The 15,074-nt window shown below is 40.9% G+C and overlaps 1 protein-coding gene across 2 annotated transcripts in view; it reads right to left on the reverse strand.

Annotated features, from left to right (window-relative positions):
- The window catches only part of YLPM1 (YLP motif containing 1), a 64,234-nt gene extending 51,177 nt beyond the window's left edge, over positions 1–13,057 (reverse strand). For both annotated transcript variants that reach the window (XM_006053874.4, XR_006542630.2), the window contains exons 1-3: positions 11,987–13,057; positions 2,616–2,852; positions 1,168–1,347 (exon numbers count right to left, since the gene is read on the reverse strand). In XM_006053874.4, the coding sequence (XP_006053936.4) occupies positions 1,168–1,347; positions 2,616–2,852; positions 11,987–12,862 (1,293 nt within the window). In that variant the 5' untranslated portion in view covers positions 12,863–13,057. The remainder of the gene's footprint in view (positions 1–1,167; positions 1,348–2,615; positions 2,853–11,986) is intronic.
- Positions 13,058–15,074: the final 2,017 nt, after the last annotated feature.

Consider the following 15,074-nt stretch of genomic DNA (forward strand, 5'->3'; position numbering starts at 1 on the left):
AACTTGGACCACAAGACTAAGGAAGGCTAAGGATATGCTTGTTAAATCCCTTCAACAATGACCATTTGCCTTTCTCCTCTTAACTTAATTATGTAAGTTATCACCGAGTCAAAAAAAAAAATCAACTGGACATCCTTGGTGGCGCAGTGGGTAAGAAATCTGCCTGACAATGCAGGGGACCCGAGCTTGATCCCTGGTTGGGGAAGATCCCACATGCCCACAACAAAGCCCACGTGCCACAGCTACTGAAACCCATGTGCCTAGAGCCTGTGCTCTGCAACAGGAGAAGCCACCGCAGTGAGAAGCCCACGCATCGCAGCTAGAGCAGCCTCCGTCCTCTGCAACTAGAGAAAGCCTATGCAGCAACAAAGACCAGGCACAGCCAAAAATAAATCAATTAAAAAAAAATAAAAGGATATGCTTAAAAAAAATCAACTAATCACTAAAGCAAACACCTATCTCAGCAGTTTTTAATATTACATATGGATCATTTTAATATTATTACTGAAAATGATCTGTTATAGACGTAAGTTTATACCTCAAAGATACAAGACATACAAGGATCTAAGTCACTTCATCTTTTGTGGTGTATTTGCACAGGCTTTCTGGGGTGGTTGCCTTGATCTTGTCAGTAGATTTTTGCTTGTCATATTTTTTAGGCAAAACACAGGTTAACTTGAAGCAACATAGGAAGTTCTGGTTCTTTTCTCTTTTTTTGAGAGGGGGGAGGCAGTCTGCACAGCTTGCAGGACCTTAGTTACCTGACCAGGAATTGAATCTACACTCTCAGCAGTGAAAGCTCAGAGTCCTAACCACTGGACCGCCAGGGAATTCCCTGTGTTTTTTTAAACTGAAGTATAGTTAATTAATGATATTGTATATCAGGTGCTCGGCTATACACACACATACACACACACTCTTTTTCAAAAGAGATAGTGAATATAATTCCTGTGCTCTACACTAAGTCCTTAGTGTTTACCTATTTTACAGACAGTAGTGTGTTATCTTTTAAAATCCACAGGTGACAAATGTGACAAATAACTACTTGGGCACTCCAGGGGGAACATCTGATACTTTTCCTTCATCACATTTAAATCTCTTTCATGAGAAACAAATCCCTTAAACATCCGGGACAACTTTCCACATGTCCGTGAGGGAAGCTCTCACCTGGATGTGTGGCGGATGCTGTATAACCTGTTGGTACTGCTGCAGGATCTGCTGGAGCTGAGTGTGCTTCTGCATTATTCCCTGGTACTGGAAGCCAACTCGATGCTGCTGGTGCTGCTGCCAGTGTGCGGCTGCAGCCTGCAACTGCTTCAACCTGGCATCTTCTTCCGGGTCCTCAGACTGAAGGTGAAAGGAGGGGGGTATGCTTTATTCTAACCATAAACAGCTTTATTCTAAGTCATAAACAAGAAACATGAATATGCAATAAAGTATTATGCTATAATAGTATGGTATCAGGAGAAGGCAATGGCAACCCACTCCAGTACTCTTGCCTGGAAAATCCCATGGACGGAGGAGCCTGGTAGGCTACAGTCCATGGGGTCTTGAAGACTCAGACACGACTAAGCGACTTCACTTTCATGCACTGGAGAAGGAAATGGCAACCCACTCCGGTGTTCTTGCCTGGAGAATCCCAGGGATGGGGGAGCCTGGTGGGCTGCGGTCTATGACCGAGTCGGACACGACTGAAGCAACTTAGCAGCAGCAGCAGTATGGTATCATCAAGTCCAGAATCCCTGCAACTCTGGCTGAGAAAAGCTATTCTATCTTTAGATAAAATACTTAGTTGTGTTAAAATCTTAATGTCTTATCCTGTGATCATGAATACTAACACAAAGGAATTTACAAATCCCACAGTCTTTGCTGTAATAATCACCTCACTGTTCCTCAATAGGATAACCATTTCCCCAGCAGAAAGTAATCCACAGTTAGTGTCCTTTCCACTATATGAGAAACCTCTTTTTCACCGTTAAGTCACTTTTCACCAGCTGACTACAGTGTAATCATTATGTTTCATTAATGTTTCTACATAAGGCTCTTGGGAGAACAATGACCTTTGGACCAATCTGAGGACTTTCCATGTGCCAGCCAGTAGGTTAAGCTTCAAGGATTATCACATTTAATGCTTCAATGGCTCTATAAGAAAGCTACAATTTAAATATGCCCATTTTTTAGATGAGGATATTGAAGCATAGAATGGTGAACTAACTTGCTCAGAGTCACCACCAGTAAGTACCAGTGCCTGGACTACAGCCCAGGCAGTTTGACAATAAAGCTGAATCTCTTAAATTATTGCCCTGTGCCATCAACATGAAAACATCCACCCTGGCATCCCTTTAGTGCTTAGAGATACTCAATTCAGAAGAGTGTCTAATTCTTCACTTAAACCATGAAAAAAAGGTTCTTTTCTAAATCCCTTGAGGCATACATCTGATTATTCCACAAAGGAAATTTTATATGCACTTAAAAATGAAAAAATATATCCATTTAAAACAAAGGTATATATATACATATATATATATACACACACACACATATATATATATATATATGAGTCAGAAAAAAAGCTGAATAATTTAAAAATACCAAGTAATTAATTTCATGGTTACCTGGGGCTCCTCAGGTGGGAGAGGAGGTGCTGCATCTTCATTAGTGGGTGGTAATGGGGGCTCCTCAGATGCAGAGGGTTCTGGTACTTGGCTGGTGGCAGGTACAGTAACTTCTTCTTTCACTGGCTCAGCTGCATCCTTTGCTACAACAGGACCCTTTTTGTGTCCCGGCAAATGCACTTTTGTCCTCTGCTGCAAACTAAGCAGGTGCTGTCGATACCAATACTGCTGCTGTTCCTACAACAGAAACCATTTTTTTTTTAAGAATTTTAATTGACAATCCTATATATCTGCAATTTGGTTTTGACAGAGAGCTACATCTGTGTCTGTGTTCACGTACTTCTACATAATAAAAGGCAAAGCTGAACTGAAAAAAGCAAATAAACAAGATCTTTCCATCCCCCCCCCCAAATATATATAATTAAGTTAAACCAGGAGAAGGGGATGATAGAGGATGAGATGGTTGGATGGCATCACCGACTCAATGGACGTGAGTTTGGGTAAACTCCAGGAGTTGGTGATGGACAGGGAGGCCTGGCGTGCTGTGGTTCAGGGGGTCACAGAGAGTCAGACACGACTGAGCAACTGAACTGAAGTTAACTCATACATATTAGTTCAATATACTTTTCTACTGTCATTAAGAAAAAAACAAAACAAAACATGCTTTTGGAGGTGAAAGCAGTCTTTCTCAAAAATGACCAGAGTAAATCCTTCTAGTATTCACAGCTACTTGTTTTTAACTTGCCTTTTAGTTTGTTCAGTTTTATCCATAGTGGTCTCATAATTAACGAATATAACCAAATAGTCCTACCTCCTTTCTTGGTCTTCTCTTTTGCATTGTCCTTCCCTCTTTTAAACCCCTGCTGTATCATAAATCTTTTAATTGTATTTATTTATTTTTGGCTATGCTGGGTCTGTGTTGCTAAGCAGGCTTTTCTCTAGTTGCAGTGCATGGGCCTCTCTCTGTGATGACCTCTCTGGTTGTGGAGCACAGGCCCTATAGTTGAAGCACACAGGCTCAGTAGTTACAGCTCCAGGGCTCTAGAGCACAGTCTCAACAGCTGTGGCACATGGGCTTAGCTGTTCCGTGACACATGGGATCTACCTAGACCAGGGATTGAAGTTGTGTCCCCTACACTGGCAGCCAGATTCTTTACCACTGAACGACCAGGGAAGCCCTGTTATCATTAATCTTGCCATACCAAGGGATACATGCATAAATGAAAATATACTGTTTCAGAATGCTTTCTATATATTTTAAAAGTTTCACTCTGTCTTCCAAATATTACTGTAATTTGATTTTCTGTATGCTTATTTTGTGCTTTCACTTTCTAAAAACCACAATAATAAGTTTAATGTGGAAAAAAATTAGAAGATACAGTCTATCCTCATTATTCATGGATTCTGTATTTGTGAATTTGCCTATTTGCTAAAATTTATCTCTAACTCCAAAATCAACACTCAGGGAACTTTCATAGTCACTTGTGGACACTCAGAGATGGGCAAAAAATTTGAGTTACCTGAACTGCATGTTCCCAACCGAAGCAGAAAATGGCCATGCTTGGCCTTTTTGTTTAGCTCTTAAACTGTGAATGAGTGTTCTTTTCAAGGTCTCTTTAAAGCCACATTTTTCATATTTCTGTACTTTTTGTTGAGGATTTTTCTGTTTAAAAAGCATACCCCTTATTGAACAGTTTATTCAATGTTCATGAATCAACAGTATCCATTAAACAAGGTGTCTAAACAGAAACACATATGAAACAAAGTTATGTACTGACTGGTTGATACAATCAACCAAAGTGACCAAAGGCCCACAGACACCTAACCCCATATTTCCCAACTAGGAGCAATGGTTCAGATTTCACTAATTCAGTATTCTTGAAAACTTAATAAAACATAAAATACCTCATATAAAGAGACTCAACTACAAATAAGTAAACAAACAATAATCAAAATCAACTTTAAAAACTCACCACTCAGAAATAACTACAGGATCTTCATTTTCCCAGTGTTATATAAGTCCCCATAGTTACAAGGTTGTATAAGGCGGAAAAAAAGCTGTCATAACACTAAAATATTCACTAATGAACTGCCCTATATACTTCTATAATTAACAACAGCATATATTTCTATTACAATTATAAAGATGCAGGAGTTTATGAAAGTGATATTGGAGAACTTCAGACCTCATTAACGATAGGGGAGGATGGAGCAAAAGCATTACCAGTTAACAACCAAAAAGAATTCTTATAACAGGAACTGCAAAAGAGGATGACATGAATATCCAAGGCTGAAAAACAGTCCCTGGAAAAATGCATAAATCCCTAAAATATTTTTTCAACATAGCCAAAAACAAAATAAATGATGACAGTATAGTGTTGTTATACAATTTTGTCACAAAAATTATAGTACAGAAACCTGATCTAAACTTTGTTCTTTATAAACTCTAAGACTCGGCTATTCTTTACAATTTTTGAGCTTTATTTTTCAAGATTGTGTCCCAAATCAAGGCTTTTTTTTTCCTTTTTACAATAAACTTTTGGTTCTGTGTTAAACAGATTCATTTTACTTGAATTCACTGGGATTCATTATCTTTGGATAGCCAGAATTTCCTATATTGTTACTATTTTATTGTATATCCTCTCTAATTTTCCACATGTAAACATACATTATATTCTTTTCTCACTAAACATACTGTTTTGTTATCTGTTTTTTCATTCACAGAATGTAATTTTCTTCAGAGAGATACGTCTCATGCTTTCCTCATATCCTACCTGGTGCTTAAGCACACTGCTGGAGCACACAGTAGAACGTCAGTAAGTGACTGCTGATCAGCTAAAGACTTCTCTTCTAGGCTATTAATTTCTATGACCTGAAACTTGCTGCAATCCATTAGGAAGAATAAATGCCATCTCACTAACTCCATCTTGAAGTCTGGGTCACAACTAGATTTTTTTCTTTTTGATTATCATACACATAATCATCAGCTCCTGGAATGTAATTACTTTTACTATCCAACATCGGAAAAAAAAACAAAACAAAACACTGCCATGACAGTCAACAATAATGTGGTATTAAAACATTTTCAACTCTCTTCCATTATTCTATGAAAATACTGAAAAACAGGCTTGTCTTTTAGCTTTAAAAAACTGATAAACTCTTTCAAGTAGAAGTTAAAAGTTTCCCTTTTCAAAGTTGTTTTGAAAGCATTATCAAAAGACACAAAGATGCAAACCATCTTTCATAAAACTAGAAGCCAGTGGCTATAGATAAGAAGATTCTTCAGATCTAGATTCTTTATCAATCTGCACCAACCTTATTTTCATGCTTTCTATCTTTGTCTTAGACCTAGTCTAAGGTTAAGAACCTTGTTAGGAGCTCAAGTACTTGTTGGTTTACAGACAGCATGCACTGCAGGTCTATTTCCATTTAATATGAACCCAATAAACAGAACCCAGTTCTAATTCAATCCTAGGATGAGGTTCTGGCACATCTTTAAAGCTCTACAAATGAATGATGATGAAATCATTCAGAAATGTCCTCAGTGATCTCAGAGAAGGCTGCTTTATCTCTATTTTAGAAATGAATAAAAACGTGCCTGGACTTGATAGAAGCTGAAATAGTAGCCAGTTCTTCTGAATATCTCATTGTATCAGACAACTCCATTTCATATAGGATGTTAGGTCATTTGTAGAGGACAAACACAGTACATGTCACATTCAAAAAGAGACTGAATGGAGTTAAAAAGTAAGGAGGTATTCACCACAAATACCATTACCAAAAAGATGCTAATTAATCCAGCAAATACTTACTGACTACTTGCTACCAGTATAGTAAGGAACTAGGTACTGAGTGATTCTCCAAGTAGGGAAATATAAAGAAGGAGGAACAGAGAGACAGAGAATGAATGAACGAATATATGTGTATATATATGTGATGCTTTAAAGATTAATTCTGAAAGGTTGCCTTTCCTATCCAGGTTGATTAGGATAAATGCCTGTAACACTAAATATTCAATGCCAACTCCTAAAGCAAGTGGTTTAGGGAAAGGAGACTCGGTAAAATGATGAAATGGATTTCCATTTAAAAAATTTACTTAAAATATATTTATTTTCAGTATTTTTAAAGTTCACAGTCTATTCCAGGAATTAAGGTCACCAGATAATCTTCATCCCATTTTAAGGAAAAAACCAAAAACTCCTTTATTTTCCTCTTCCTCCAGCCCCTGCCCACATTCTCTCTCTCCTTCAGTCAAACTTCTTGAAAGAGTTGTCTATACTCACCATCCCCATTTCCTCACCTTCCATCACTCCTCAAATCAATGCAATATGGCTTCAGTCACTATGAAACTGCTCCTGCCAAGGTTAACAATAATCTACATGTCAGTAAATGCAAAAGATAACTCACGGTCTTCATCTTGCTTGACCTCTCAGCAGTGACACAGCTGACCACTCTCTCCTAGAAACAGTCTTCCTCGCACTTCTGTGGCACTTCGCTGTCCTGATTTTCCATCTACTTATTTGGCCTCTCTTCCTAGTCGTTCCCTTAGATACTGTGGTTCTGCAGGGCTAGGCTCAATGTCCTTTAAACTTGATTCTTACTCTATACACACTCCTCAGGAGACCTCATCCATTTCTGTGCCTTCAAATATCATTTTTATGCTGATGACTCACAAGTCCATCATGTCCCTCAGATCTGGCTTCTAGAATCCAAACCCATACCTTACTTCCAACTGGACATCTCCATTTGGAATCTTTTATCTCAAGATCTTAAACTCAGTAAATCTAAAACTTAAACTCATCATTTTCCTTTCATCCCCAGACCTGCTGTTCCCTCTCCTGTAGGCTATTAGTATATGGAACCATTATCCACCCAGTTTCCTATCTCAGAAACCCAGGAAGCATCCCTGATGCCACCCTCTCCACTACTACTCAATCTCCAATTGGATTCTAGCACCGAAATATTTCTCCAGTCTTTCCACTTCTTTTCATCTTCTCCATCACCATCCAAGTCCAAGCCACTGTTAACTCCTGCCTGGATCACTCTCTAGATCACTCTTGCTCTTTTCGACTCCACTCTCCCCAAAGCAGAATGAACATTCAACAGGCCAATCTGGCACAACAGCCTATATAAAACCCTTCAATGGCTTCCTACTACCCTTAAGACGAAGTCTCACCTTAACCTTCAGTCAACCTTACTGAACTTTATTCTTTGAACTCCTATCTGGTCATTTCCTACCCCTTCTTCAGATTTCATTTAACTACTACTTGCAAAGGGAGATCACTTCAATGAGGTTAGCGCTCCCGGCTATATTCAATCATTTGAAAAATATTTATTATTCATCTACTATGTGTTAGATCCTGAGCAAGGCACTGTGACTATAATGGTGAACTTAAAAAAGCTCACCTTTTCCTATTCCTATGGCATAGTCTAGTGATATTTTCTATTTTATAGCGCTTTACACTTCTCTTAATTACTTTTTAAATGTCTTTTCTTCCCATTGGAACAAATCCAATGAGAGCAGGTACCTTGCCTATTTTGATCACCATCTCATCGCTCCAGTACTAAGCACAGTTCCTGGTACACAGTTGTTAACAAATATTTGAATATTAAATAATGACTAAAAACGCTAATCAAAGTCAACAACTTTACTTAAGTTTTGAGAATAAAAAAATAAATTACAGTTCATGAAAAAATAAAAGACCAGTATGCATTTTAGTTAGCCAGTCCTTTAAACTCAGAGAAAAGTTAATTCTTCAAAAATCATATTCCATTAAATCAACAACACTTTACGATGAAAACTAGAAATTAAATGGAAGACTATCAAGCATTTATCCTTTATATGCTAACTGCATTTCCAATCAAATAGCCCTAGTTTATGAGTGATAAAGTTTTTCTTTATGACATGCCTGACGGTAAATGTAGAAGAAATGGCAGAAAAAAATCACCACATTGTGACCTCTAACTAAGAAATGATTTACTCAAAGACCATCAATCGATGAACCACTAAATGAAACATTAGATGCGGTATTTATGGAAAGCTTTACAGCGGAGGAACCGGACTGTCACCCCCTGAGCAATCTTGGCACCACTACAGGATAATCGGGTACTGAGTGCCTCCTGATGGGATGCCAAAGAAGTACACCTCGCTCCCTAGGTTACAAAGTCCCCTTGCCAAAAGGTGAACTTAAACCTAAGAGGGTTTCATGGTTAACGTCTAGTTTACAAAACACATGGGAGAGAGGAACAAACCAAACACCACCATCAGACAACAGACAAATTCACAACGTGGGACGTTCTCAAGGACAACAAACATAGATTTTTCATCAAGATCAATGGCAGGAGCAGAAAAAGAATCAGAGAGACTGACCTAAATCAAGTGTTCTTAAGGGAGAGTGATTTTGCCCCCAGGACATTTGGCAAGGTCTAGAACTATTTTTGGTTTTCACAACCAGGTGCTGTTAAGGCATCTAGCAGGGAGAGGCTGCTAAACATCCCGCAACACACAGTACAGCGCTACAACAAAATTACCCTGCCCAAAAACGCCTCAGCTGAAGCCCGATCTGAACAAGCCCTCAAAACACTATTGAGTCCAGCTGGGAATTTTAACATGGAAAACATCAAGGAATTATCTTGATTAGTATGATGAGACAATAGGGGAAATGTAAATAGGTCAAGTATTAGATGATACATAGAAACCTGTTAATTTTGTCAGGTGTTATAATGTATGTTTACCTTAGAAGAAAGTCCTTTAAAAAAAAAGACGTCAATTAATTAAGAGTGCAGGAATGAAATGACGTGAGATCTAAGGGTCATGTGAAAATATTTCAGCAAGAACTACAATAAAGGCCTAGGTAAAGCATACATGGCAAAATCTTGATACTTGTTGAATCTGAGTGATGGGTAATGCGGGGGGAGGATCATACTATTTTCTCTATTTTTGTGCATATTTAAAATATTTCATCATCAAAAAAATTTTAATGACATACTCCAAAAACAAAATATGAATCAACAAAGAAGGGTTAATTGTCAGGGATTGGCACTGTCATGAAGAAAATGTGTATTATCTAATAAACCAAAGTATCCTAAGTCTAGAACATGACAACTCTTGTATCTTATTCAATACATCTTTGTGGAAAGCCGCCAGTTTGCAAGGCACTGTCCTAGGTGCTACAGGGGATAAAAAGGTGAACACAGAGAAGAGACTTTTGGACACAGAGGGGGAAGGAGGGGGTGGGACGAATTGAGAGAGTAGCACTCTTTATCATATACATATTATCATATGTAAAACAGATAGCTAGTGGTAAGTTACCGTATAACACAGGAAGCTCAACCCAGTGCTCTGTAACAACCTAAAAGGGTGGGTTGGGGTGCGGGATGGGAGGGAATTTCAGGAGGGAGGGGACATATGCATCCTTATGGCTGATTCACATTACTGTATGGCAGAAACCAACACAACATTATAAAGCAATTCTTCAATCAAAAATAAAAATTAAAAAAAAAAAGGTGAGACAGTTTCTTTCTGCAAGGGACTTATAATCTAAACAGAACAGAACCAAAGCACATGGGTAAGCTGAGGCATGGCTTCATAGACAGCCTGATATCAGAGGGTTGAGGAAGTTGGGACAAATTCTAGACAGAAGTTTAAGAAAAAAAAAAAAAACACCTTAAGAGGCTTAGCAAGGGCCTTCTTGTTCTGACCCATTCACACCTCTCAAGTCTCATCTTCCACCACTTTCTTTCTGGCTGTCATCAAAGTATTTGAGGCACTGAATAGTCAAAGCACTGAAGATGTTCACCATAGACAAGGGTACAAAAGCAGAAAAGCAGTGTTCATGTTTATATTAAGGACTGGCTTGATCTGCCCCCACCACTACCAAAAAACCCCCAATTCATTTGTCTCTTTAAAAGGCCAGAAAGTCTAGTAGAGATGAGAATATAAATGTCATATTTTGGCTTGGACTAACTCTGAGAATGTTTGGCAACAACAATAACAACAAAAAAACCCTGGAAATTTCAGAGAGGGGTGGTAAAGGGGGAGAAGTTCTGTCTACAATAGAGGAATCTGAGGAAATAACATGATGCTGCTGCTGCTAAGTCGCTTCAGTCGCGTCCGACTCTGTGCGAACCCACAGACGGCAGCCCTCCAGGCTGCCGTGTTGGTACCAATTTGGTGTAAGCTAACAGAATCCCTCACTCTACTGTTTTACCCCAGCATCTCAGCTGTTTTCTCCTGATGATGAGCCAAGCACAACATATTACTTACTTAAAACAACTCATTTCTTTTCTTAATTTCTAATGCCAAACCACTGTAAAATTAGAATACTGCATTCCCATCTTTTGGAAATCTTTTAATATGCAAATCTGAGTTTGTAGATTAAAAGATTCTCTTTTCATTAGAGAAGCTAGGTAGATTAGGAATTGCTAAAAGTGTCTATTTTAAGAAATCAAAACAAATGATTTCTTCCACTTCATCTTCTTTCCTAAGAAATGAATTCATTTATTACTGCTACTCTATCAATCTTTGACATGGAAGCATCACTTCAAACAGAAGTTGAGAAGGGCTCTCTCATGAATGGAGAGATGGCATGAAATTTTTTTTTTTTTTTTTTTTTTTACAGCTTGGCCAAATTCCAAGGCTGTTACTCTGGAGTAAATGGTAACAATAATGCAATGCAGCAAATTGGTCATGTCTTAAAACTACCTTTAAGTGATGTGAGAAAAGGGATGTATGGGGTCAATTCCTGAAATGACCAACAGACTCCCAAAAAGGTCATATACGTAGACTTCCCTAGGTATGGCAAATATATCTATAAACAGGACGTTCCTGATTAGATCAAGATTTCCATCCTTCATTTGCTGAGATTAACTCAGCAAATTGACAGCTATTAGTGGCCCTTAACTTTCTTTTAAAGGAGCTAACTGGTCATAAGATTTATATTCATTTCAAGTGTCAGCCCTTTGAGGAGAAGCTTTTTTTTTTTTTTACGCTGCCTCTCAAATACAATTTTAAGTTACAATTGTGGGTGCGGGGGGAGGGGGAAGAAAGGCCCATTGCAACAGCAACAAAACCTAAAAGGCTGGTTAAAGGAAATCAAAGAATGTTATCTGGGAACTAACTCTTGATCCACCCAACTACTCTGGTGTCTAGAAACATCCTCAAACACTGTTCTTCTAATAATCCACGTTTAGCGGATTATAAAGCTGGGGTGTCAGATCCCTGACTTTTGTGAAATCCTTTGGAGTGTAAATTTGCTCGTTATTGTTGGGGGAGGGGGAGGGAATCAGGTCAAGCAGTAGGTAGAGCCTTCAGGGCCAGCTCATTTAGGGCCCTCTAGGTAAGAGTCAGCTCTGGGCAGGAGCTTTCTTACCTGTGGAGTCATCGTAGATGGGTCTGGCTCAGGGGCAGCTTGCTGCTGTTCAGCGCTCTTGTTCTTGGCCCCGCTCTCCAAAGGTTCTTGCTGGACAGTTGTCTTATTCCCAGGAGGGGCGGACGGTGGTGGCGGAGCCAGCAGCTGGGGTTTAGAATGGCCTTGGGAAGGGCGGGAAGGAGATGCCTGAGAAGAGGGCAGATAGGACTGCGAATGGCTCATATAGGACTGCGAGGAGGACGAGGAGGAGGAGTAGGACGGGGTGGGCGCCAGGTAGGACTGGGACGGTGGGGACTGGGAAGGGGACGGCTGGGCGGGGGGCAGGTAGGGCTGAGATGAGGCCGGAGGGTAGTACGAGGGCGGCGGCTGAGGCGGGGGCAGGTAGGACTGAGACGGAGGCATGTAGGACCCCGGCGGCACCGGGGGCGACTCCGGGGGGGAATCCAGCTCCATGGGAACCAAACCAGGAGGCCCGTCTCGTTGGTGGTGGAGCATCTGATGTTTGTACTGCTGCTGCTTCTGATAGCTGAGGGCCGGCCCTGGCGGCGGGGGCATCGGCGGCGGCGGCGGCTGCCAGTCCCCGTAGCCGCCCCCCGGCATCCCCGGTGGGGGCGGCAGCGGGGGCGGCGGGAGGTGATGGGGCTGCAGCACACACTGCATCTGCTTCTGATGCATCTGCTGCAACTGCTGGAGCTGAGCCAAGTGCTGCTCGCGGAAGCTCATGAAGCCGGAGGAGGAGGGGGCGGCGGGAGTCGTCGAGCTCGAGTACCCGGGCCCCGGCGAGGCCTCAGGAAGCGCCACCGGAGGCGGCGGCGGGACCGGCGGCGGCGGCGGGTAGTGGCTGCTCCCGCCATAGCGGCCCCAATTCGGGTACATATCGGGAGAAGAAGGGCGCGGCGCTCGTCCCGGCGCCGTTACTCGTCGCAACCGACCCTCCAGGAGCTGCGGCGGCGGCGGCGGCGACAGCCGGAACTCGCGGCGCCTACAGGCCCCGGAGCGTGTAAACGGAGCGCGCCAGTGCGCCGGCGCTACCGAGCTGGGCCCGCGACCGGGAAGGTTGGGGTACCGTACGAGCGCGACTACGCCTGCGCAGTGGCCACAGATCGGAGAACAAAGGCGAGATAGAGCGGCCCCGTCCTCAGCGACTCTCGGTTGCCATCTTTCTTCCGGTTAGGATAATGTCGGGGCGAGTAGAAGGTTCCCGTAGAACCATAGAGTCTCATCGCTGAAAACGGTGGTAGAGATCCTATCGCTCTGCGGGTTCATTTTTGAATGGAGGAAAAAAAAAAAAAAATAGGTTCCATTCACAATAGCAACGATCGCAACAACAACAATTAAAAAAAAAACCTGTGAAGCAGGTAGGACTAACACTAAAAAGAAATATGTAGAATCTATGTGAAGGAAACTACAGAACCGTAGCGAATCATATCCGAGTGGAATAAAATTAGACTTGAAATAATGGAGATGTTTACCATGGTTCTGAATGAAAAGAAGAAAAAGTATAAAGATGTCAGTTCTCAAATTAAGTGAATAGGCTTCAGTCAGTTCTAACAAAAAAATCCAATTGGGAACAAATCTGTGAAGATGTATTTTGAAGACGGAATGTAAATCTTCACCAATTCCTGCAGGTATTGTAAAAGCGGAGAAAGGGAATTCTTTAGAATAATTCAATGCAGAAAAATTTACGTTGGAGAATATCAGCCAAGGGGAAGAGAGTAAATGCCAGATAACAAGACTGTCCAGAGAGGACTAGATTGGATTTAGAAAATAATCCAGTCTCATGTAAGACTAAACAGGAACTCCTTTGGCTTGAATGAATCGCTGAAAAACAAAACTGATACACCCTGAATTCTGAAAAACAAAACAAAAAACTATGAGACTTGTTAACTGTGTCAACGTGTCAGTTCTGCATCACTTAAAGATTTGACATTGCTTCTATCCCAGCAACCCAGATCTTCACCTCTCTTAGGAGGGGAATGTGAGTAGAAAGTGGGGCAACTAAGTATCCTTCAGAAGAGTTTTTCATTCTCAAATAGAAATTTAGTTGTGTGCCTTTTAATTTTTATTGAAATATAAAGTGCATACCTAAAATTGCAAATCATACATACAGCTAAGTGAATTTTCACAAACCAATCACTCTTGTGTTCAGATCAAGAGGCAGAACATTACCCAACTCAGAAACCCACTTACTTGTAATTTTAATATTTTCAATTGAAATTCTCCTTGAAAACTATAGAAATAAATGTAATTTCCTATAGAACGGGCTTAAGGAGAAAGATTTTTATGATTAATGAGAAAATCATCTCATTAGATGCAGAAAAAGAATGTGATAAATTTCAGTATCCATTTTTTTTTGGCAGGTGGGGGCTGCCTTGGGGCCCACTGTGTTCAGGCTTTCTCTAGTTGCAAGCAGGGGCTACTCTAGTTGCCATGCACAGGCTTCTCCTTGCGACATCTTCTCTTGTTGTGGAGCCCGAACTCTAGGCATGCAGACGTCTGCACAGTTGTGTCACACAGGCTTAGTTGCCCCACTGCCTGTGGGATCTTCCCTGACTAGGGACCAAATCAGTGTCCCCTGTATTGGCAGGAAGATTCTTAACCACTGAACCACCAGAGAAGTTCTCCGTTTATGATTTTTTTTTAATTGTTTACTTCCTTAATTAATAAATTTGGCTGCGTCAGGTAATAGGTGCGGCGTGCAGGATCTTTGGTTGTGGCATGTGGGATCTAATTCCCTGATCAGAGATGGAACGCAGGCCCCCTGCATGGGGAGCACGGTATCTTAGCCACTGAACCACCAGGGAAGTCCCATCCACTTTTAATTTTTAAAAAGATTTGCAAGTCAGAAATAAAAGGAAACCTTCTTGATCTTATACACAGAGTACTTACTAAGAAAACTACAGCAGACATCACAATACTGAAAAATTGAAAGTTTTCCCACTGAGATCAAAAACAGATGTTGAATTTTGTTCCTCCTCCGCCACCCCTAAAAGATTTTTAGGTCCTCACCCCCAGCACCTCAGAATGTGACTTCATTTGGACATAGGGTGGTCCCAGGTGTTGTTTGTTAAGATGAGGTCATACAGGA

Source organism: Bubalus bubalis, chromosome 11 (genome assembly GCF_019923935.1).
Source record: "Bubalus bubalis isolate 160015118507 breed Murrah chromosome 11, NDDB_SH_1, whole genome shotgun sequence".
Classification (NCBI taxonomy): domain Eukaryota; kingdom Metazoa; phylum Chordata; class Mammalia; order Artiodactyla; family Bovidae; genus Bubalus; species Bubalus bubalis.